This window comes from Myotis yumanensis, unplaced genomic scaffold (genome assembly GCF_028538775.1).
Source record: "Myotis yumanensis isolate MYYU_CA2020_CCGP unplaced genomic scaffold, mMyoYum1.0.hap1 SCAF_1, whole genome shotgun sequence".
NCBI lineage: Eukaryota > Metazoa > Chordata > Mammalia > Chiroptera > Vespertilionidae > Myotis > Myotis yumanensis.
The window spans coordinates 30,321,116-30,345,124 of NW_027223752.1; the positions used below are offsets into that span (position 1 = coordinate 30,321,116).

At 50.8% G+C, this 24,009-nt stretch overlaps 1 protein-coding gene across 3 annotated transcripts in view; it reads left to right on the top strand.

Moving 5' to 3' along the window:
• Positions 1-23,338, top strand: part of MIDEAS (mitotic deacetylase associated SANT domain protein) — a 66,920-nt gene extending 43,582 nt beyond the window's left edge. For 2 of the 3 annotated variants that reach the window (XM_070416926.1, XM_070416927.1), the window contains exons 2-13: positions 865-2,566; positions 3,676-3,975; positions 8,914-9,259; positions 11,151-11,217; positions 11,952-12,094; positions 12,241-12,344; positions 12,688-12,763; positions 13,440-13,528; positions 16,370-16,519; positions 17,708-17,920; positions 19,346-19,542; positions 19,883-23,338. In XM_070416926.1, the coding sequence (XP_070273027.1) occupies positions 1,115-2,566; positions 3,676-3,975; positions 8,914-9,259; positions 11,151-11,217; positions 11,952-12,094; positions 12,241-12,344; positions 12,688-12,763; positions 13,440-13,528; positions 16,370-16,519; positions 17,708-17,920; positions 19,346-19,542; positions 19,883-20,045 (3,300 nt within the window). In that variant the 5' untranslated portion in view covers positions 865-1,114 and the 3' untranslated portion in view covers positions 20,046-23,338. The remainder of the gene's footprint in view (positions 1-864; positions 2,567-3,675; positions 3,976-8,913; positions 9,260-11,150; positions 11,218-11,951; positions 12,095-12,240; positions 12,345-12,687; positions 12,764-13,439; positions 13,529-16,369; positions 16,520-17,707; positions 17,921-19,345; positions 19,543-19,882) is intronic. The other variant, XM_070416928.1, reaches the window with a different exon arrangement.
• Positions 23,339-24,009: the final 671 nt, after the last annotated feature.

Here is a 24,009-nt window from a genome sequence, read left to right on the forward strand (position 1 = left end):
CTTTGAAAATACATGCAAGTTAGACATGTAAGTTATGCTGGTCTTGATTGTATGTTCTGTAGCAGGATAAATAGAGCAGCCTGGTTCTTTTTTCTCTCTTTTTTTAAATCAAGTTAGAAGACAAACAGAAGCACTTGAGTCACACCATGTCATAGAGAGGCCTTCCGGACTCGAGGTCTAGCAGTCTGCTCCCTCAGCATCATACCTTTGCTCTTTGGCAGTGGAGGAGGGTGGGTGAGCACTGCTGAGCAGCTGCTAGGTGGCATCCCGCCTCCAGCCTGCCAGGGCTGCAGAACAGGTTCCTGTGCTAGTTTGGGGAAGACTCTGGCAGCCACCCTCCCACCCAGCAGCTCCTCCCAGGGGTGGGGCTAGGACAGCACACACCCTTGTGGGGCCTCACCTGAGTCTAGTCTTGAGGCCTGGACTCTGCAAGGACCCGGTGGGCGCCTGACTCTGGGACGGCACAGTTGGGAATGACCCCTGTTCTCTCCACTTTCTGGTCTGAGATGTGCTTGGAGCGTCAGAGGAGGCATTGGCTGAACAAATGCTCCTTCTGGCTCTGGTGGGGGGGTCACTGCCTGGACAGGTGGGAGGGGACCAGGCCGGGCTGCCCAGTGGACTGAGGCCTGGCTTGAGAGGGGAAAGGAACCGGAACACGGCCTTCGTCGCCCCTTTTCCCGGCTTGACCGCCGGAGCTCCGGCTGGATCGCAGCCCCCATCCCCCCCGTGGCAGATGCCTTTGTGCAGTTCACAGATTACACCACATGCAGCAGGGCCTTAGAGGCCCCTCCGTCGTCCTTGTGCTGACGTCTGGGGCATCGTGGGAGGCTGTGGCTGACACTGTTGCTCTGCTTCTGTCTGCAGGCTCCAGGACCCCACGGAGCATCATGAACTGGGAAGCGTAGACAAGCTCACGAGTGTCTCCGTGAAGAGAGAGGAACCGCCAACAGTCCTTTCTCCCGGTGCCTGACCACATCACCCAGCACTTCTTCCTGCCCCTGTTCAGCTCCCACGGCTCCCGGACCAGGGGGCTCCCAGCAGGACCTGCCCCTAGGGGATGGGCAACTGGTGAAGTTAGGTCTCATCCCCCCGGGCCGGCCCAGTTGGCCACACCATGAACCTCCAGGCCCAGCCCAGGGGTCAGAACAAGCGGAAGCGTTGCCTCTTTGGGGACCAGGAAGCAGCTGCCAAGGAGCAGCCCCCACCCCTGCAGGCCCCACCACAGCCCCCGGCCCCTCCACAGTCCACCCGAGTGAAGGAGGAGCCTTACTTCGGCCACGAGGGTCCCACGGGGGCTGCCCCTGCCTCCCAGCCGGTGGAGCTCTCCAACAGCCTGGCCCTGCTGAACTCCGTGGTGTATGGGCCTGAGCGGACCTCCGCAGCCATGCTGTCCCAGCAGATGGGCTCGGGCTCCGTCAAGTGGCCCAACTCTGTGATGGCTCCAGGGAGGGGCCCGGAGCGGGGCGGGGGCGGGGGCGTCAGCGACAGTGGCTGGCAGCAGCAGCCGGGCCAGCCTCCGCCCCACTCCACGTGGAACTGCCACAGCCTGCCCGTCTACAGTGGACCCAAAGGGAGCCCCCATCCCGGCATGGTCGCCGCCTACTATAACCACCCCGAGGCACTGAAGCGGGAGAAGGGAGGGGGCCCGCAGCTGGACCGCTACGGAAACAGCGTGCGACCCATGATGCCACAGAAGGTACAGCAGGAGGTGGGGCGGCCCCAAGCGCCCTTGAACTCGTTCCATGTGGCCAAAAAGCCCCCAAACCAAACGCTGCCCCTGCAACCTTTCCAGCTGGCGTTCGGCCACCAGGTGAACCGGCAGGTCTTCCGGCAGGGCCCCCCGCCCCCCAACCCGGTCGCCGCCTACCCGCTCCAGAAGCAGCAGCAGCAGCAGCAGCAGCAGGCGGCCCTGCCCCAGATGCAGCTCTTTGAGAACTTCTATCCCATGCAGCAGCCGCCCTCTCAGCAGCCCCAGGACTTTGGCCTGCAGCCGGCTGGGCCACTGGGGCAGTCCCACCTGACTCACCACGGCATGGTGCCCTACCCCTTCCCCCACAACCCTGATATGAACCCCGAACTGCGCAAGGCCCTCCTGCAGGAGTCAGCCCCGCAGTCCGTGCTACCTCAGGCCCAGATCGCCTTCCCCCGCCGCTCCCGACGCCTCTCCAAGGAGGGCGTCCTGCCTTCCACCGCCCTGGATGGGGCTGGTACCCAGCCTGGGCAGGAGCCTGCCACCAACCTGTTTCTACATCACTGGCCCCCGCAGCAGCCGCCACCCGGCCCCCTGGGACAGCCTCATCCGGAAGCTCTGGGATTCCCGCTGGAGCTGAGGGAGTCGCAGTTGCTGTCTGACGGGGAGAGACTGGCACCCAATGGTCGGGAGCGAGAGGCTCCCATCATGGGCAGCGAGGAGGGCATGCGGGCAGTGGGCGCAGGGGACTGTGGGCAGGTGCTACGGGGTGGGGTGATCCAGAGCACGAGAAGGAGGCGCCGGGCGTCCCAAGAGGCCAATTTGCTGACCCTGGCCCAGAAGGCAGTGGAGCTGGCCTCACTGCAGAACACAAAGGTAAGAGTGGCATGGGGTGGGAGCCGAACCTGGCAGAGGGGGTGGGGTGAGCTGTGTGTGGGGAGAGCAAGGACTCCAGGCCCACGAGGGCACTTGTCTCACTTCATTAAAGGAAATGAAGGAACCTGTGCATTTCAGGGAATTCTGAACTCCCTGCATGCAAAGAATCTCTACCTCGGTGCATCCATAACCTGAAGGGAGATGAGGTTTATACAGGTGCAGGGTTGCAGGCGAAAGTGCATGTACCTGCATTTCCAGACCCAGTGTGCTAAACGTTAGCAGCTAAAAGACAAGAACGTAGTAGTCATTATACAGGTGATTTTACTTGTCAAAATGCATTGAACTGTAATTAAAAATAGGTGCCTTTTATTGTGTCAATTATACTGCAATAAAGTCAATTTAAAAGAAAAGGCAGTGACAGTGGGGGAGAAGAATGAACAGTGAGCATCCATATTGTACTTGGAGTTTCTTACACTTGGTCACAAATAATTTGATAGGGATGCTGTCATTTATCCTATTTCATTGCTAAAGAAATCCCAAGTGGGATTTCCCAAGGTCATAAAGCTAGCATAGAGGCCTAATATCTGACTCCCAAGCCAGTGTTGGCCCCTTCCTCTACTTGAGGTCTCAACCCCCGATGCCTGCAGGGCCAGGCTGATCTGTAGAAGGCTGTAGAATCTGACTTCACTCCAGCCAGCTGCCACTGGGAAAATACATATACAAAGACCGCCCTTACCTGCCACAAGTTCTCTGCTTGCTTTCTTTTACAGAGATATGTTTTAAATATTTAGATAATTTTTTATATGCCACTCACTCACTGTGCAGGCCAAGCAAAGTACATCTGTCAGGCACCTGTGGCCTGAGATGGCCATCCAGGGACCTACCACAGGCTAGGATGGGGGAACCTGGCAGAAAGGAGGTGATAGAGGATATTTGGGAATGTGGTGGGAGAAAAGGTGGTCAGGGTAAAAGGCCAGGTGATCGAAGACCATTGGGAACCATCATAGGTGTTCGAATCCCTGAATCGAATGGGACTAGGAATCCTAGACCAGCACATCGGACTTACCTTCTGAACCTCACCTCCGTTCTCCCTCCCTCCCCTTCTCCAGGATGCCAACGGCTCAGAGGAGAAGCGGAAAAGTGTGTTGGCTTCAACTACCAAGTGCGGGGTGGAGTTTTCGGAGCCTTCCTTAGCCGCGAAGCGAGCGCGCGAGGACAGCGGGATGCTGCCCCTCATTATCCCAGTGTCTGTGCCTGTGCGGACTGTGGACCCGTCTGAGGCGGCCCAGGCTGGAGGTGCTGACGAGGATGGGAAGGGTCCTGAACACAACCCCGCCGAACACAAGCCGTCGGTCATCGTCACCCGCAGGCGGTCCACCCGTGTCCCCGGGACGGATGCCCCGGCTCAGGTAGGAGAGGCTCCCCCTGCAAAAACCTCCAGTACCCGAGTGCTCCTGGGACCTGGGACCCTCTGGGGAAAGGACAGTGTGACTGAAGGAGCAGTTTAAGCAACCCATGGTGATAACTATTTCTGTTTTCCAAACCAGACTGGAAAAATGCACTATGGGGGACAATGAGACCATTTTATACTTGAAATTGGGACTGTCTGGGAGAATGTAGTATGTGTGAATCTCTTCCATTTCAGGTCACCAGATTTTGATAGGGCCTATAATATGGGTCAGGCCTTGTGCTAGGCACTGGGATGTAAATGTTTGCTGCTTCTGTTGGTGCAAGCATGCGTGTTGAAATCTCCTACTAAAATCGAGGTTTTGTCCGTTTCTTCTTTTAGTTCTGATGGTGTTGTTTTATACTTTTCTTTTTAATTGATGTTTTACAGAGAGGAAGGGAGAGCGATAGAGAGTTAGAAACATCGATGAGAGAGAAACATCCATCAGCTGCCTTCTGCACACCCCCTACTGGGGATGTGCCCGCAACCAAGGTACATGCCCTTGACCAGAATCGAACCTGGGACCCTTCAGTCTGCAGGCCGATGCTCTATCCATTGAGCTAAACCGGTTAGGGCTGTTTTATACTTTTTTGAAAAACATTTGTATTTCAGAGAGGAAGGGAGAGGGAGAGAGAGATAGAAACATCAATGATGAGAGAGAATCATTGATGGACTGTCTCCTGCAAGCCCCATACTAGGGGTGGAGTCCGCAACCTGGGCATGTGTCCTGACGTGAATTGAACCTCAACCTCCTGGTTCATAGGTCGATGCTCAACCACTGAGTCATGGGCTGTTTCATACACTTTAATTGATGTTGTTAGTTGCATATTCATTTAGAACTGGATTAGACACTTTTTCACTATGAAATGTTCTTTTTATCTTCAGTAATCTTTTCGCCTTTTAAAGTCCACTTTGTCAAATATTTAGCTTTTTTGGAGGGATGTGTATCTCTTCTCTTTTTTTTTTTAATCCTCTTTTTCCATTGATTTTTAGAGAGAGTGGAAAAGGGAAAGACAGAGAGAAATATCGATGTGAGAGAAACACATCTATTGGTTGCCTCCTACATGAGGCCTGACCAGGGCCTGGGCTGGGGAAGAGCCTGCAACCAAGGTACATGCCCTTAACCAGAATCGAACCTGGGGCCCTTTGGTCCGCAGGCCAACGTTCTATCCACTGAGCCAAACCGGCTAGGGCTCTTCTATCTTTTTACTTTATGCCTTTCTGTATCCTTCCGCTTTTTATTTCTTCTCATATCACCAGGCTTCTATCTCAGATTATTGAGGTGCTGCTTGGAGAACATCCTTAACATTTCCTGTAGTGTGAGTCAGTCAGTGATGAATTTTATTACTCTTTGATTGTCTGAATATGTTTTATTTCATCTTCATTTTTGAAAAATAATTTTGCTAGGTAGAAAATTCTGTGTTGGTAGTTATTTTCTTTTGGCAAATTTAAAGAAAGCATTCTAGCCCTGGCCAGTGTGGCTCAGTTGGTCGAGTGTTGTCCTATACACTGAAAGTTTGCCAGTCTGCTGGTCAGGGCACATGCCCAGATTTCGGGTGTGTGTGGGAGATAGCCAATTCATGTTTCTCTCTCATGTCCATATTTCACTCTCCCTCCCTCTCCTGTCCTCTCTCTCTAAAGCAGAGGTTCTCAACCTGTGGGTCGCTACCATCGGAAAACACATATAGCATATCAGATATTTACATTACGATTCATAACAGTAGCAAAATTACAGTTATAAAGTTATAAAGTAGCAACGAAAATAATTTTATGGTTGGGGGTCACCACAACATGAGGAACTGTATTAAAGGGTCGTGGCATTAGGAAGGTTGAGAACCACTTTTAGGCTAAAAATAAAAACACATTTAAAAAAAGATAAAGAGCCCTAGCTGGTTTGGCTCAGTGGATAGAGCGTCAGCCAATCCCGGGTTCGATTCCAGTTGAGGGCACCAAAAATAATAAATAAAAAAATAAAATAAGATAAAGATATCATTGTATTGTCTTCAGGCTTACATTGTAGTTACAGTGTTGAGAAATCACTATAAGCCATATTGTTGCTCCTTTGAATGTGAGGTGTCTTTTTATTTTGTGTGTTTTTTAAGATTTTTTTTTTTTTTTTGTCCTTCATTTTCAGCAGTTTTGCTGTTACACCTAAATATGGTTTTCTTTGTGATTCTCCTGGTTAGAGTTTGTAGTGCTTCTTGAATATTTCTTCTGCCCCATTTTCTCTCTCTCCTACTTCTGGAACTCTGGTTACACATTTGTTAGAGCTTTTCACCATGTCCCCTATTTTGTCTGTCATGTACTTTTCTATATTTTTCTTTTTTGAGTCTGACCTGTCTTTCAGTTTACCAGTTCTATTTAGCTGGGTTTAATGTGTTGTTAAGCCCATTCATTGAGTTATATTTTAGTAGTTTTTCAGTTACCAGATTTCCATTTGGCTAATTTTTAGAGTTTCTAGTTCTTTGTTGGAATTCTCAACTTTGCCTTCTGTCTTGTTGCACAGTTTTCTTAAAGCTTATTTCTGACAACTCCATTAATGGGATCCCCATGGGTCTGTTTCTATTATCTGTTACTTCTTGTGTTTAAATCACATCTCGCTTTCTTGTATATTCGGTTGTTTTTGTTGAATGTCAGATATGATATACAAAGACTTATGGAGGTAGTTGAAGGCTCTGGATGAAGTTCTCCTCTTCCAGAGAGAATTTATCTTTGCATCTGACAGGTAGCAAATAGCACCAGCTACCCTGGGTTCCTTTAATTTAACCAGAGATTAAATGGCGATAGAGATGAGATGATTTGAAGCTGGGCCTTATTCCAGGTGAGGACTCGTCTACTTCTGATCTGCCTCTGTTCTGAGGAGCTAGCCCTTTGGAGTTCCAATCCACAGGCAGGGAGTTGACCAGGCTCTGCTTCCTGGACAAGCCCTAAACTCCCAGTTTCATTCTGCGGCCTCCGTGAATTTATTTTAAAACTTCTACTCAGTTTCTCAGCCTCTCAGTTGCCTCTTCCAGTCACAGCATCCACTCTAGGGAAAACGCAACTCCAAATGCTGGCTCACCTCTTTGACTTTCCTCCTTTTCCTGGATCTTGGCTTTTTAATTCTTTTTTTTTTTTTTTAATATATTTTATTGATTTTTTTTACAGAGAGGAAGGGAGAGAGATAGAGAGTTAGAAACATCGATGAGAGAGAAACATCGATCAGCTGCCTCCTGCACATCTCCTATTGGGGATGTGCCCGCAACCCAGGTACATGCCCTTGACCAGAATCGAACCTGGGACCTTTCAGTCCGCAGGCCGACGCTCTATTCATTGAGCCAAACCGGTTTCAGCGCTTTTTAATTCTTTGCCAACTTATTTGGTCTCTGATACCTTCAGAAATGTGGTTTTTATATCGAGTCCAGATTTTTTTTGTTATTCTCAGCTGGAAAATTGGCCTAAATGCCTGCCCTCCGTAACAGAAAGGGGAGCTCCAAGATTAACATGAGCAGCAGTCTCTCCTCTCTGGAGTCTCATTCTCTGGTTGGTGGAAAATTTTGTGGTGGAGCCCGGAGGCTTGGGAAGCTTGTCCTGAGGATGGGCAGAAAGGAGCCTGAGCAACTGCACAGCTCAACACACTCATTTCAATGATGAGGAAATAGATCCAGAAAAGGCAAGAGGCGTACCCAGGGCCATTCAGTCAAGTGATGCCAGAACTAGCCCTGGAATTTGAATCTCCTGAAACTCTGTCCAGGAGTACTTTCCCTACACCAGGGTTTTGGGGGGAGGTTTAAATTTAGTTATTTAGTTATTTTTTCTGTGTAGTACAGACTTTTTCAATCTTGCACAGAAATATGGAGAATGCTATAATCGACCCCAATATTTAGCCATCAGAGTATAGTTAATCTTTTTTCATTTGTACCTCCACTTCTCCCTGCCACTGGATATTTAGAGGCAAATCCCCAACATCATATTGTTGCAACTATAAATACTTTGGTTTGTATCTGAAGTACATCACGCATTCGATTCCCAGTCAAGGGCATGTACCTGGGTTGCAGGTTCGATCCCTGGCCCTGGTCAGGGTGTGTGTGGGAAGCAACCAATGGATGTATCTCTCTCACATCGATGTTTCTCTCCTTCCTCATCCCTCCCTCCCTTCCACTCTCTCTCTAACAAAAAAACAAAAAAACAAAAAAACAACAACAAAAAAATCAATAGGGAAATAAAAGTTCTTCAAGGAAGGACTCTCCTGTTAATTTTGTTAGACATGGGCCCCCTGCCCAGCTCAGGTCTTGTCATATGGGGGGTGGGGGGTGTTTCCATTAATGCCTAGAGTTTACGTAGTGATAGCAGCCAGTATGTATTGAGTAATTACTATGTGCCAGGTACTGTCCTCAGTGATTTTCAATATTAATTCATTTAGTCCTCATAGATACCCCATTAAGTAGGCACTTATACCCATGTTAAAAATGATGATACACAGAGAGTTGAGTAATTTACTTTAAGTGGTAGGTAAGGGAGGTGGATCGCAATCCAAGCAATCCAGCTCCAGGGCCTAGGCCCTTAACTATAGTCCTCTGCCCTATCGCATACTTTACAGCAGGAACTATGGGCCCTGGCCCAAATTCAGACGCAAAAATGGTTTCAATATCTTTAAAGGAGTATTTTTGAAAATGGGGGTGAGGGGACTGGGGAGAAGAAGAATTTATAACAGAGACGACATGTGGTCCGCAAAGCCTAAGTGGACTGTTTGGCCCTTGACAGAAACAGTTTGCTGGGACCTGCCACCTGTCTCAGGCTTGCCTTGATGGGTGCGGTGGGCAGACTAAGTTTCAAAGGTGAGACCAGCAAGCAGTGGTCAAGACTTCAGCATCCCAGGACGTAGGAGGCTGAGCCGTCTTGCTTCTGTTTCCTTCTCCAGGCTGAAGACATGAACGTCAAGTTGGAGGGGGAGCCTTCGGTGCGGAAACCAAAGCAGCGGCCGAGGCCTGAGCCCCTGATCATCCCCACCAAGGCGGGCACTTTCATCGCCCCTCCGGTCTACTCCAACATCACCCCGTACCAGAGCCACCTGCGCTCTCCTGTCCGCCTGGCTGACCACCCCTCTGAGCGGAGCTTTGAGCTGCCCCCCTATACACCACCTCCCATCCTCAGCCCCGTGCGGGAAGGCTCCGGCCTCTATTTCAATGCCATCATGTCAACGAGCAGCATCCCGGCCCCTCCTCCCATCACGCCGAAGAGTGCCCACCGCACCCTGCTCCGGTCTAGTGAGTAACCCTTGCCTCAGGGGCCGTGTGGAGAGGGAGGGCAGTGGGCAGGGATGAGACCCATTTTATGGGGCTGCTAGGGATTGGGTTGGAATGCTGAGAGAAAAAGGGCTCCACTCTCTCATCTCTGAGAAAGAGCAGGAAGTTGTCCTGGTTCAAGAATACATGTGGGTGAAGGGGGGTGTCAGCCCAACGGCCTGGGTTCAAATCCCAATTGCACCATTTACTGTTACATCCCCTGTGCGAGTCGTTTACTCTCCCTGGGCATCAGCTTCTTCAGTGTTTAGATGAGAATATTAGTGTAGTGTTTGGTTGATGATGAAATTGCCAATATCCAACAATTTTTAGGTCCATATATAGTGGTTTCCTATGGTTCAACCTAATAGCTTAGCTACCGCAGAAGGTTGTGGTGAGGTTCAGATGCATTACCATATGCACAGCACGTCATTTCATGCCTGACGCGTCATGTTTGTTCTTAATATTACGTGGCAGATCCTTTCTCCTCGGTCATTCTGGCCAAGAGCAGACATTTTGGCTCGCATGGGTTTGAATTGTTGAAAAATGTTGCCCGCTCTACAAAAAGATCCATTTCCCAGAAGAATGTGATAATGCTATCTCCTAGGGTGGGGAGAGGATTCAGTGGGAGTAAATACTACCAGGCATAGCACAGGGGTGAGGCGGTGCCATCACCAGATTAACCTCTGATCCTGACCTCACCCATGGCTTAGCTCTCTGGTGCCCCCTGGTGTCTGTGAGTGAGAAACGGCTCACCTGGGCTGGCTGGCCTTCTGCCCTCACACTTCCACGCCAAGATTCAAAGCTTCTCTCCCTGCCTGGGTTGTGCAGGAAGAAGTCACTGTAGAGACCAGATTAGTAGCAGAGAAAAGGTCTGTCCATGCATGAATATTTACCAAGAACTTGGGTGTAAAGCCTCGAATCGGATCCTCTGAGGGCGCCAGTGATATAGGGGGACACCATGGTCTGTTCTAAGGAAAATACGGGGTCGTTAGAGAGTTAACATGGAGGCCTGGGAGACAGAAAAGCAGAGGTTCCTTGCGGTGTGGGATCAGCAGGCAGTGAGTGAAGCAGACCCTAAGCTCCAAAACCTGCAGAGGCTGCTAGCCTGGGGTAGGGAGGAAAGCATTCACGAGAGGGTGGGGCTAGAGCTGAGCTTGAACTGTGAAGGGGCGGGGAAGACACGCTAGGCAGAGGAAAGGAGTGTGACAGAGACATGGAGGTAAGACTGTGCAGGGAAAGTGAGGGCCCACGTGTAACCAGTCTGCTAGGACCCAGGGTCCAGGCGGGAGGGCGGTGGGGGGCCGAGGTGGAAGGGGACTGCTGAGGAGTGCAGGTTTTATCTCTCGTTGCAGAGAGGAGTCAGCAAAGATTCTGTTTTTGCAGCAAGGGAGTGTCTCTTGATCATGTGAGGCATTAGGAGATTAGCTCAGGAGAAACCGAGGCAGAGAACCCAGCAAGGAAGTGAGAACACAATTATGCAACAGCGATCTGCTTCCCCACCTCACTAGGGTGCAGAAAAGTTTCGGCCGCCTTCTTAGTACAACCACAGTTTCATGTTGGAGTTAACCTGGCGTGGGGGAGCTCCCAGGGCTAGGTTTTGTGCATGATTTCATTCACTCCTCACATTATTAACCGTAGGAGCCCCTTTCAGTGGGTGTGGAAAATGGAGGCACCCACATATTTAGTAAAGTTGCAGTCAGCTGTCACCATGGCAGGCTGGGAGCCGAGACTCGGGATGCCTGATTTCCAGGTGTGAACCTCTGTGAGTCACCACTGTGGTTCTAATGCTGGGAGCAGCCACCTAGGGCTGGGTAGGGAGGGCTTTGCTGAAGGGAGGAGGGGACGGTCTACCAACCTGCCTTTTGTCCCCTAGATAGTGCTGAAGTCACCCCACCTGTCCTCTCTGTGATGGGGGAAGCCACCCCAGTGAGCATCGAGCCGTAAGTGCAGCCCTGCCTCTGGCCCGTGGTGTGAGGGTGGCCAGTGGGGTGCAGGCATCCAGGCCGGCCTTTGGAGGAGAAGAGGGCTCTGCAGGGCCTGCAGAGGGCTGGGCGGCCACTCTGGGCTTTCTTTTCCTCACCCTGCTTCTGTGTGGAAGTCGCAGGAAAAGGAAGGGGCCGGTCTGGTTTGCATTTGCCTCTGAGAATTAGAAGGGTAGTCGGAGAGACTCCTTCCCCGCCTGTAAACCCGGAGCTCCTTCTCCCTTCCCAACACCGGGGCCTTGCCTTTCTGGCAGCACTTGGTGCCATTTGCCAGGTGTCCTCCCAGAAGCCAGATTCCCTTAGACCAGTGGTTCTCAACCTTCCTAATGCCGAGACCCTTTAATACAGTTCCTCATGTTGTGGTGACCCCCAACCATAAAATTATTTTTGTTGCTACTTCATAACTGTAATGTTGCTACTGTTATGAATCGTAATGTAAATATCTGATATGCAGGATGGTCTTAGGTGACCCCTGTGAAAGGGTCGTTCGACCCCCAAAGGGGACGCGACCCACAGGTTGAGAACCGCTGCCTTAGACCCAGCTGAGGCCTTGCCATGCTCAGCCTCTGTCAGCTGCCCTCTGCATCTTCTCCCATCCTCCAAGGAGAAAGTCAGATTCTGCCACCTGCCCCCCCCCCCCCGCCCCCCCCAGCAAAATGAGGCCTCACTTCCTACCCTTCCCACCCCTGCAGACGGATCAATGTAGGCTCCCGGTTCCAAGCTGAAATCCCCTCCATGAGGGACCGTGCCCTGGCAGCTGCAGACCCCCACAAGGCCGACTTGGTGTGGCAGCCATGGGAGGACCTAGAGAGCAGCCGGGAGAAGCAGAGGCAAGGTGAGAGGAGACTTGAGCCAGCAAGCCAAGATGGTCTTGGGTAGGTGGGTGGGCTGGTCGTAACCCCGCCCAGCCCAGCCTGCCCTGAAAGTGATTTCCTCTCCTCCCTCCCCATGCTCCCTCCCTCCCTCGCTCCCACAATGCAGTGGAAGACCTGCTGACAGCTGCCTGCTCCAGCATTTTCCCTGGAGCTGGCACCAACCAGGAGCTGGCCCTGCACTGCCTGCACGAGTCCAGGGGAGACATCCTGGTGAGACACCTCCCCCAGTGGAGGGAAGGGCCCTCAGGGAGGCTGGCCTGGATCCATCTCTGCTGCCCAGGAGCCAGGCCTGCTCACATGCTGATTTGAAACAGGCTGGAGGGTCCAACCAAGTTGGGGGTTGTAGGGGCTCAGCCCAAGGAAACCCTAGTTCTAAACTTCGCAGCACAGGGTCGTGCCATCCACCCCAGTCCCCGATTCTGGGTCACTGGGTCCCCGCCTCCGACAGAGCGGCACTGAGGGCCTTCTGCAGCTGGATTGCGTGAGGAGGCCCTCTAAGTTTTGCCCACTGAAACCCTGCCAGGGCCCTGACTTTTCTTCACTCCCCTTGAAGGAAACGCTGAATAAGCTGCTACTGAAGAAGCCCCTGAGGCCCCACAACCACCCACTGGCAACTTATCACTACACAGGTGGGCCTGGTGGGGGGTGGGTCTAGAGCCTGGAGCCTCAATGGGTCTCCCATCAGTGGGGCCCAGTTAGTGCTAATCACAGCCCTGGGTGGGGGAGATGGGGGGTGGGTAAGCCAAGAGCCAAAGCACTGACTCCAAAGCTGGGGTGGCTCTCAAGGGGCTAACTGTGCCCTGGAGAGGAAGACGGGAGGGCGTGGGCAGGTGGGAGCCCGTCCAGGCCAGGAAACCCAGGACACAGTACAAGGGACAGGGATCCGGGGACTGCCATCCAAACTGCCATCAGGTACCTGGGACTTAGCCAGCCCCTGGAGTGCCATGTCCCGTTCTGGACCCTGTGCTTTAAGAGGGACGTGGACCACTGGGCATCATCATAGCAGCTACTGTTCCCGATCCCTGTGGAGTGGTCCATGTCGTCTGTGCCAGGCTGGGCACCAAGGGTTTCGCATGCATGATCTCATTTAGTCTGCACAACTGGGGAGGCGGCTTCTATTATTAGTTCCCGCTTCACAAGTGAGGGGAGTGAGGTTCAGGGCCAAGTGACGGGGCTAGTAAGTGGCAGAAGCAGTTTGTGGAGCCAGCTCTGACTTGTCAGCTGGTCAGAATCGCCCCCACCCCCACCCCCGTGATGCTCACAGTCCCACCCACCTCACTACCCGGCTCCCTGTTTGCCCCGCAGGCTCTGACCAGTGGAAGATGTCTGAGAGGAAGCTGTTCAACAAGGGCATTGCCATCTACAAGAAGGATTTCTTCCTGGTGCAGAAGCTGGTGAGTTGGAGCTCTGTTTAAGGGGCAAGTGAGGGCAGGAGCTGCCTGTAGGATTTGTGGTTCCCCTACCAGTGGGGGCCTGCAGTCGCTTACCAAGCCCTCTTCAAAAGCACTTAATTCAATGCACTGAGTAGCCTCAGAGAATTTTGTAAACAAAACAAGGGGGGGGGGGGGATAAGGCTTCCCCCGGCCCTTGATTCTAAGCCCCCTTCCCTCACCTTAGGATAGTGTGGCCACACCCTGGGGTCTTAATCCAGAGAGAAGCCTGAATGGGTATCAGACTCAGTGGCATTGAACTTGAAATAGTGGTGCCCGGCTGGCATGGCTGAGTGGTTGAGTGTCGACCTATGAACCAGGAGGTCTTGATTCGATTCCCAGTCAGAGCACGTGCCCAAGTTGTGGACTCAATCCTCAGTGCGGGGTGTGCAGGAGGTGGTCAGTCAATGATTCTCTCTCGTCATTGATGTCTCTACCTCTCTCACCCTTCCTCTCAGAAAGCAATAAAAATATATTTAAAAAAAACAAAACCTAGCCGGTTTGGCTCAGTGGATAGAGCATTGGCCTGTGGACTGCAGGGTCCTGGGTTTGATTTTGGTCAAAGACAGGACCCTTGGTTGCTGGTTCCTCAGCTCTGGTTGGGGTGTGTGCAGGAGACAACCAATCCATGTGTCTTTCTCACATCAATGTTTCTCTCTGTCTCTCCCTCTTCCTTCCACTCTCTCTAAAAATCAATGGAAAAATATCCTCAGGTGAGGATTAACAAAAACAAACAAACAAAACCCCACAACAACTTAAAATAGTGGCTTCCCCGAGGGAGAGCTAGAAGAGAAGGAGGGTTGCAGGCTGAGCTGAGCCCTTCCCCGGGGGCCTGGAGCACTCGAAGGCCATAGTTCGTCTGTGGGAGGAGAGGTCACCCTACGATAAGGGGAACTGAGAGCAACCAGTGACTGTGTAACTGAACTGGGTGGGGCCTCTGCCTACGTCTTGTCAGACCCAGGGCTTCTTTCCAGTAACTCGGCTGACCAGGTAGCGGAGGCCAGAGCCTAGCTGTCCCAGCTTTATCTTGTCCTCTCCCTATGTTCTTCTGGGGGACTAAAGTGCTTTGCTAATTTGCAGGCGCGCAGCTTCCCACCAACCCCGTCTGGCAAAATCTGGGCTGTGGGAGAGTGAGTTGTGTGGCCCACTGAGGGAAAAGGGCTTCCAAGAGCTTGCTTTTTCCTCTTGGGATGGTAGATGGTGCCAAGGATGGCTCTGGGGACTGGGCAGAGTGCTGATGAATTCTCCTACAAGGGCCCTGTTGTGAGATCAGACATCTGCTGGGTTCCTGATTGGGCAATATTTCCAGGAGCCCCTAATGCCTTAATGAAAAGAACAGACCAGTAGCCAAACAGATGATCAGAGAGAATTGGCAGTAAACGTGCAAACGGGATCTAATTAATAAAGTTGCGATTTGGCCATTCCTGGGAGATGGAGCATGTCTGTTTCTCCTCAGGCCCAGAGGATCCTCTCTGCCTCCTTGGGCTCTGTGCATAGGACCTCAGTGCTGCCCAGAAGTTGGCTGAGCAGTCTGCGAGCCTGGGGGAGTGAGAAGAGTCAGAGGAAACAGCCTGTGTCTTCTGTGTGTGGGAAAGTAGCCCAGAAACTAAATCCAGTGGCCAAATAGATTTGTGAAACGGGAGGGCTAGGACTTCAGAGCGTGGGAGGCCCTTAGAGATAATCTGGTCTCACCCCACTCACTGTTTACACATGAAGAGACTTTTCCAAGGCCACACAGCTACTCAGTGGCAGAGTTAGGAACAAGATTTGGGCATCCTGCTTCCTTTTCGGGCTTTCCAGGGCTTATTAGCCTCCCTTGAGGATATGACAGTCCTCTGTCCTCACTTGTCAGTCGCTGCCCCTGGAGAGGAATGGAATTGTTTGTCCACACTGATGAAGAGAGTCTATGTTGCAAGGTCTGTCCTGGCTTTGAATGTGGAGGGTGGCCAGACATTTTTCTTTAAAGAATCTTTTTTTTTTTTTTTTTTTTTAATTTTAGAGAAAGAAAGAGGAGAGAGAGAGAGAGAGAGAGGTGAGAGAGATACATTGATCGGCTATCTCCTGCATACGACCCAACCAGGGATTGAACCCGCGAACTGGGCATGTGCCCTGACCGGGAATCGAACCTGCCACCTTTTGGTGTACGGAATGACGCTCCGACCAACTGAGCCACACGTGCCAGGACCAGACTTTTTTCCCTTTAAGTTTTTATTTTGAAAAAGTTCGAACTTACAGGAAAATTGAAAGAATAGTATAATGAACACCTATATACCCCTCACTTAGATATGCCAGTTGTTAACATTGGCTACATTTGCTTTCTTTCTGTCTGTATATAAACTTAAACATGCACCTATTCTCTCTCTCTGTTTTAATTAATAATTAAAAGTAAGTTACAGCCATCATGACACTCGACCCAAATATTGTCTAAAAACCAGGACTCTCCCGTAAAACCGCAGTAGCATTATCATCAAAGAAAATTAAACTGATAAGTAACACGCTCTAATATGCAATCCATATTCAAGTCTCCCCAGTGGCTCCATGATGTACTTTTTTAAAATTTTATTTTATTTCCAAGGTACTTTATTCATGGTGTACGTTTTAGCTTTTAGAAAAGTAGTGCTGAAGCTTGGTTTAGTTGAATTGGTCAGTGGTTTGTCAGAGCAGGTGTTAGAGAGATGCTTATATTTGGGGGATTGATTGAGTTTAGTGTTTGCTAAGTTTAAGGGGAGACATGAGGAAGGTTGGCGTATCCTCAGGCAGGTGAGCTGAACCTGGAACTCTGACCTCATTTTCGTTTTCAACCAGATCCAGACCAAGACTGTGGCCCAGTGTGTGGAGTTCTACTACACCTACAAGAAGCAGGTGAAAATTGGCCGCAATGGGACGCTCACCTTCGGGGATGTGGATACGAGTGACGATAAGTCAGTCCAGGAAGAGGTTGAAGTGGATATTAAGGTGATTTCCTTCCCATCCTCAGCTGCTGGGAGCCTGGGCTGGGGCTGGGTCCAAAGCAAGCCCTCCAGGAAGGAGTCCCTGGAGGGCAGAGAGAGGAAGGCAGTGTCCCTGATAACCCCAAGTTGTTGATGTCCTGGGCTGGGCACTGGCCGTGGGCCTTTGGGTTCCCCTCTCTGTTGGCCAGTGACGTAGTAATAACACCCTGTGTTGATACAGAACTTGGAGGAAATTTCCCACAGTATTTGCACCAGCGTCAATTTATTGTCCCCTCATAGCAGACCTCTAACACTGTTTCCCAAACTTTAGCCATTCATGTATCACCTTTTTGATTTCTGCTATTTCTGCATCCTACCATATGTTACCATTACTATTTCTGTCATTTCCACATACCACTTGTGCTATTCATATATTTAAGTCAACTCATTTTTACTCTAAAGGGAAGTTTTATATCAGAGTCATACATAGAAAACAAGTACTGCTTGGCATAGACGGTTCTAGTAAAAATTAGTGTATGAAAGTCAAGCAATGTTATTAAATTCTAGCTAGATACTATTATCTGCCAAGGCTCTGAAACGGAGGCCTGACCTCTCTTTAAGTCTGGAAAAGTGTAAAAGACACATTAACACAAACTGGAGACTTTCTCCTTAACATAATCAGGATTGAAAGAGGATTGAAAAGAGAATGTTATTTAATTCTGTCTGTGTATCCACCTAAAGTCATTTCTGGGGTTATAAGCCCACACTTGGTGACATGCTGCTCTAAGATGGGGTGGTTCGGTCCCCATTCTGCAGATGGGAAGGGGGCGGAGGTACAGAAAGCGTTACAAGATAGTTGAGAATGGAGCTCAAGTTGCTGCCTGGCTCCACCAGACCACCCTGCCCAAGAATGTGTCCCTGAGCACATCCGGGAAGATAGGTGGCCTGAGGCGAGGGCCTGGCATGCTCCCTCCCTGCCCCTGGCTCCATTTCAAGTGCTCGGTCTCATCCTGAAGGTTCCCAGGGCTCAAAGCTCACTCTTCTTTGCCAGGCAGACTAGGTGAGGGAGGGTGTGGAGTCAGCACAGGAGCCCGGGCCAGGACTCGCAGGGACAAGTGAGCCCTGGCTGGGTCAGAATCCGTGCACTATGGCTGCATGACTGAGCTCTGTGGCTGAGCTCTAGGGTCACTGCCCCTGTTCTTGTCCCCCATAGACTTCCCAGAAGTTCCCCAGGGTGCCTGCTCCCAGAAGAGAGTCCCCAAGTGAAGAGAGGCTGGAGCCCAAGAGGGAAGTAAAGGAGACGAGGAAGGAGGGGGAGGAGGAGGTGCCAGAGATCCAAGAGAAGGGGGAGCAGGAAGAGGGGCGAGAGAGAAGCCGGCGGGCAGCGGCTGTCAAAGCCACACAGACACTACAGGCCAATGAGTCGGTAAGTGTGACCTCCACTGGGGGAGCCCAGGGCCAGGAGAAGGGCTGGAGCTGGGCCCGAGGGGGCGGGAGGGAAGGCAGAGCAGGAACATGACTAGGATTGTCATCATCATAAGAGCAGGAAATGTATTCAGTGCCTGATGCTATTAACTCATTTAATCCTCATAACCCTATGTGGTAGGTACTGCCATTGTTCCCATTTCACAGATGAGGAAATTGAGGCCCAAGGTCAGATAGCTAGTAGGCAGCCTGACTCCAGAGGCTGCCATTAAATGTCACGCTCTACCGCTTTTGTCTTTGGGACGCAGCGAGCAAGGGTTTATGAAAACGCGGAAGGTGTGTGGGACATGGGGGAAGCATTCATGAGGTGTAGCTCAGGCAGGGCTCCCCTAAGAGAGCTGTGTCCCTCACAAAAATGTCTGGAACTGAGCTGAGGTCATTGGCGTAGCAATAATGGCCCCTCACCCATGTTCTCTGCAAAGTGCTTTCCTGCCCCCGATCTCATTAATTCAGCACAAGAACCCCATACAGTGTGAACCCTCGCTTGGCAGATGGAGGAAACCGGGCTCAGAGGTACTCAGTGACTTGCCTGAGGTTCCACCCCAGGTCCTAGTGCAGTGCTCTGTCCACCACATCACAGGCCAAGAAGCAAGACCTCCAGCCAGAGCTGTTCTTGTCAGGGAGGGGTCCCCCGAGAGAGGCTGGGGATGGGAAGAGTCTGTTGGGGGATCTGCTCTGAGAGTTTTTTTATTTCAGTGTTGTACACTGTGGACAGGCTCAAGGGAGTTCTGACGTTTGTCAACATTTTCCTGTAGGGTCGACCCCGTGCACATGCTTATGACTTCTAATAGCCATCTGGGGCTCCCCTAGCCCCTGAGTACATGCCCTGAGCACCCCTCTCCAGGTCAGCACAAGGTGTCTGTCCTCTGGTCTCTGGCACCTGCCTGGCGTTTCCCATGGTGGCTCATGGTGTCGTGAACTAGATGCCTGCACATCTTCCCCTTCCACGGGACTGTGCACTCTCCGAGGAGGGGCTCCTGTCTGTCACCTCTGTATCCCCAGCACCTTTGCATCACATGGACTTGAATCTCACTTATGGAATCAGGTCATGAATGGACTACATGACTGCAACATGAACACATGTGTCATTAATTGAGACACCAAGTCCCGTCAGATACATGGAGAAGTTCTGTGGCAGCTAGGGCTGTCCCACAATTACCGTACCAGCAACTCTGTAAAGATAGAGTTGGCCAAAGATGGAATGGGTTGCTGAAAAGGCAGTGAGTGCCTTGTCACTGAAAGGATTCAAGAGAATGCCAGGGCGGAAGTGTCTGACCTTTAGGAGTCCTCTGTTCCCTAAAATTCCAGAATTCGGGATCCTGTCTTCCCCAGATCTCTCAACGCCTCTTTGTTTCATTCTCTCCAGGCCAATGACATCCTCATCCTCCGAAGCCATGAGCCCAACGCCCCTGGGTCTGCTGGTGGCCAGGCCTCAGAGAAGCCAAGGGAGGGGCCAGGGAAGCCACGAAGGGCGCTGCCTTTTGCAGAGAAGAAGAAAAAAACAGAGACATTTAATAAGACCCAGAATCAGGAGAACACTTTCCCTTGTAAAAAATGTGGCAGGTAAGATGTGTCTCCATGGGGACCGAGGAGGGAGAGTGTTGGTGGTTGGTAGGCGGGTGGTAGGCGGGCAGAAGGAGGAGGTAGTCTGAGCTTTCGCCTTGTCTTCTGATTGGCTCAGAGGGTTTCTAGGGCTGTGATGTCACTCAGCAGAAGAGGGAAGATGGCACTGAATTAGGAACTCGTCTCTGCTTTAGTTGGAGGGTGAGGGTAGGCTTAGAGGCATTCACCTAGTCAGGGACACACACACCCCAGCCCCCCCCCCCCCACACACACACTCTAGCCTGGTGGCCCAGGGGGTGGGGACAGACCTCTTACTTGAGCCCTTCTTGCCTGGCTGCAGGGTGTTCTACAAGGTGAAGAGCCGCAGCGCCCACATGAAGAGCCACGCAGAGCAGGAGAAGAAGGCTGCAGCTCTGAGGCAGAGGGAGAAAGAGGCTGCGGCGGCTGCGGCCGAGGCCGCTGCCTCCCCCCACCAGACGGAAAGCGCTGGAGAGAGGAGCTGAGGCCCAAGGCTCCGCCTGCAGACCCAGGACTGGCCCCTCTGCCTGGGCGCCCGGCTCTCCCTGCACCAGCCTTGTCAAAGCGCCGCAGGCGCCCAGGAACTTACAGAGGGATCGAGGAGAGAGCACGTGGACTTTTCTCCGGAAAAACAAATAAGACAATAAAATAAACAGCTCTTTTATTTATAAAGGCCCCAGGAGCAGTGTTAAGGGCTGCAGGATCCAGTTCTCTGTGCATTCGGTCTGTCGGAAGTTGTCCTCATGTTTTCCTGGAACTATGAGCATCCCTGCTTGCTGGGGCTGCCCTCTGGGAGGGGCTCCAGCCGTTGCCACTGGTGCCTCTCACACTGGTTCCCCTGCTGCTGCGCAGTCTCTCTGCTTCCTCTTCCCCCAGCTCCCCTTGGTCACCATGGAGAGCCAAGCACAAGGTCACCCCATTGTAGCATTATCCCTCCGCTCCAGAGGACCTCAGAGGCCCTCCCCTGAGCGCTGGAAAAGGGGAGCTCACCCCTGCAATCCGTGTCCAGGCCTAAGCTGGTCCAGCGCTCCTGTCCTCAGAGGCCTCTCTCCCTTTGCTACTTGCTAGCAGCCTGCTGGGGCTGGAAAGTTTTCTCAAATGTTTGGGGAAAGGCCCATGTTCCTGCCCAAGCTCTCAGCCTGCTGGAGGAAGGGGAACTGTGAGGATGGGAGCTGCAGGGCTGGGCCTGAGGGCACTTTAGATAAGCCTTGGCTCTTCCTGCTTCCCACCTTTTGTGCCAAATACCTTTGGGCCCTAGAGACTGCTAAGGGAGCTTAGCCCAGGCCCAGGCCCAGCCTGTCCCTCCTTGGTGCAGGTTTCCTGCTTGCCTCTGTCCTGGCCTTGGCAGCTGCCACCTAACCCCACCCGGTCCAGCGCTGATATCCACAGCCCAGCCCCCAGTCCTGCGTGCTGGAGATTTCTGGATCCTTCCCTGGGAGGGGGAGGTCTCCTAACCAGATTGGACAGGAGCCTTCATTCCTTGACTTGTGTCATTTGGGAGCTATTTATTTATTCTTAATATTTAATTTTTAACATCCTCTCAGGGACCAGGGGCCGCCTGCTTTCCAGAGGCCCAAGTGCATTTATCCCAAAACAAGGCACCTTCTTGGCATCCGCGCCACCCCCCTGTCCCCAAGACCCTACTGCCCCTCACCATATTGCTCTGGAAGCTCTTGCCAATAGGAATGATAGTGCCTGCTGAAAGAGGGTGGGAAGGTGGAAGGTGTCACACCTAGAGTAGCAGGAGCAAGGGGGTCAAAGGCAGTTCTTGTTGCTACCTCTTCTCTAGCTGTACTTGCAAATTGCCTGAGAGGATTGGCTGGAGGCCAGAATTCTGGTTTGTTTCTGGCTTAAAGAAGCCATATTTGGCACGGAGTCACTAACAAAGGACTGGAAGATTCTGGAGGCCCCTTCACTTGCCAGCCCCACAGGAGGGCTGAGTTCTTTTTCTGATTTTGTCCCTCAACTGTCATTATTGTATAAAAGTTCAATGTGAATGCAAGTAAAAGGCAGGCCAACATGTTAGGAAGGAGCCAAAAAGCATTCTGCTAACTCCTGAGGTAGCCGAAAGACATCGTGTTGGTAGCTGGGGGTAGGGAGAAAAGTTTTGTTTCTCAACTATGCACTATCAGGTATTTTTCAGCATTCATGCATTTATATGGTTCTACAAGATCCCAGCTACAGGAGCAACAAAATGCTCCCCCCAGGCTCCTGGACAACTACCTAGATTTCCAACTTCCCAGTTAATTTCCTCCATAAGCTTCTACAAACTCAGTATCCCAAGATTGCAAACTTCTGGCATACCCTCCAGAAATAGGAAGGTAGCAAATTTAGTCTCTCTTCTAAATCACTTGTGTAATATGAGTGCCTTCGCAGCTTTGCCCCAAAGTGCTACTTACGTTTCCCAAGGTTTTTTCTATTTAAATTGTATTTTGTTTCAGGCCTCTTTATGGACATGCTATAACAAATCTCCTTTGTCTAGAGTGATTCTCCTTTTTCTAAACCCATGGAGACAAGACCAGGTGAATGTAGGTGGAGAAAATAAAAATGGTACCTCTCTGTATTAATCCCACCAGAACGCGGCATTTTAGAAGGAAGGGTTCGTGCTCCAGGATAGATTTATATCTAGAATGCATTGTGAAGTTAACATGCTTAGAGGGCAGATGCAATTGCGGCACGTGACCTGCCAATTAAGTAGGTGCAGCCATAGGAGCTGGCGTAAGTATACGTCCTTTATGGTGCTTTCTCCCTGTGAACACGTTAGGCTCATCTTTAGTTTTTCTTTTTTTTTTTTTCTTCTACTCAGCGCTCTTTGCTTTAAGAAGTTAAAATGACAAACACCTCCAGCTTCATAATGCCCTCCCACACCGTCTCACATAGCCGTCTCCCAGCCTCCATCTGCACTCGGCAAGGGCATGAAACTAACCTAGTGCCTGTATTTCCAGACCATTTCTGAGGTCTCTCACCCACCTGAGGACACAGTGCTTCGGAACTGTCCTCCAAGCCTTCAGCAGCCCCCTTCCCAGCGAAGGTACACACCCGTCCCTCCTGCCACCCCACCTCCACCCCTGGCACAGAGGTCGTGTGCTGCTTATGTCTAAAGGGATCCCCTATACTTAACTGCCTCAGTGACCTAACCTCTTTCTTCTCATGTGCCAGAGGTTAAGTTGAAGGAGGAATACAACTTATACTCAAGCCCGAACTGTTTAAATACGCTTTCACTGGGGCAGATTGTTCTTGGATGGTATTTATTACCAGACTGGCCAAGCCTATTAGGTTTACAGGAAGTATGCATACTTTTATAAAACAGTTGTATGTCCTCCACTATTTTGCTGTGTTAATCTTTGCCTCTGATAATTTGCAGCTGTTTCACCTTTTTCTCATTTGTCTCTCAGTTGAAGGCCTTGTTGGAGGGAACAGCACAGGAACAGCCTTGACAGTCTGTAATTATTGTATAAATATTTTAATAGCATATAAATAACTATATTCCTTTTATTTTGAAAAAAAATGATCAGACACTGCCTTTTGTGTGTTTGCTGCCTGTGGCACCCTTTTTTAAAAAGACTGTTACATATTAAAATAGTGTACATATATATAAATATTACCTCTTTTGCTGTACAGTTGTGATAGACCAGACTGAAGATTTTATTTTTTGTGTGCTTTTTATAAAAAAAAATTAATACACTAAAGAAAATCTTGCTGATGTGATTGTAATGTATCTATGTAACTTATTTACTTTTGAATGTTCTTCTGTATCTTTAAACCTTTTATTAAATAAGGTTTTAAAAATTCAGAGTTGAATGCTGTGTTCTTTAGGGGAGATTTTCACCATCTGGGATTGACGTAAGTAGGCCTTGTTTTGCTTGCGGGGGATTACTGGACATTTTTGAACCATAAGGATTCTGTTTTATCAGCCCATTGTCAATGATGTCAGAACTGGAGAAATTAACACACCAGCATTTTCCTGGCTACAAAGGTTACTGAATATAAATCTTTTAACAAAATTTTCGAGCAATCTCACTTCACTGTCTCACACAAAAACATGTAAATGGCACTCTTCCAAATTTTAGTTTCATTTAGATGAAATATGGAGGGTGGAGAATGCGATAAGGAAGCCCTGTGGCTGAAGAGGGTGTTTTCATGTTGAACCAGCCACAGTAGACACGTCCGTCTTAACGGACGCGTTTTCAACAGTATCATCTTAAATCCACTGTTCTTACTATCTTTTAAACGCGGTGCTTTGTTTAAAATAAAAAAACCTCTGGAAAATATGGAAAAAGAAATGAGCCATCAGAGAAACCAGAGCCCTTGGCTGTCACCATGGCAACCACTGGACCCCCGCGGGCGGCGGGAGCGCGCGGAGCTCCGGTCCTCTCAGGCACCGTTGCCATGACTACACTGGCGCTGGGTGGGCCGCGGGGCGGGGCGCGCGGACGCCACGCACTGGGC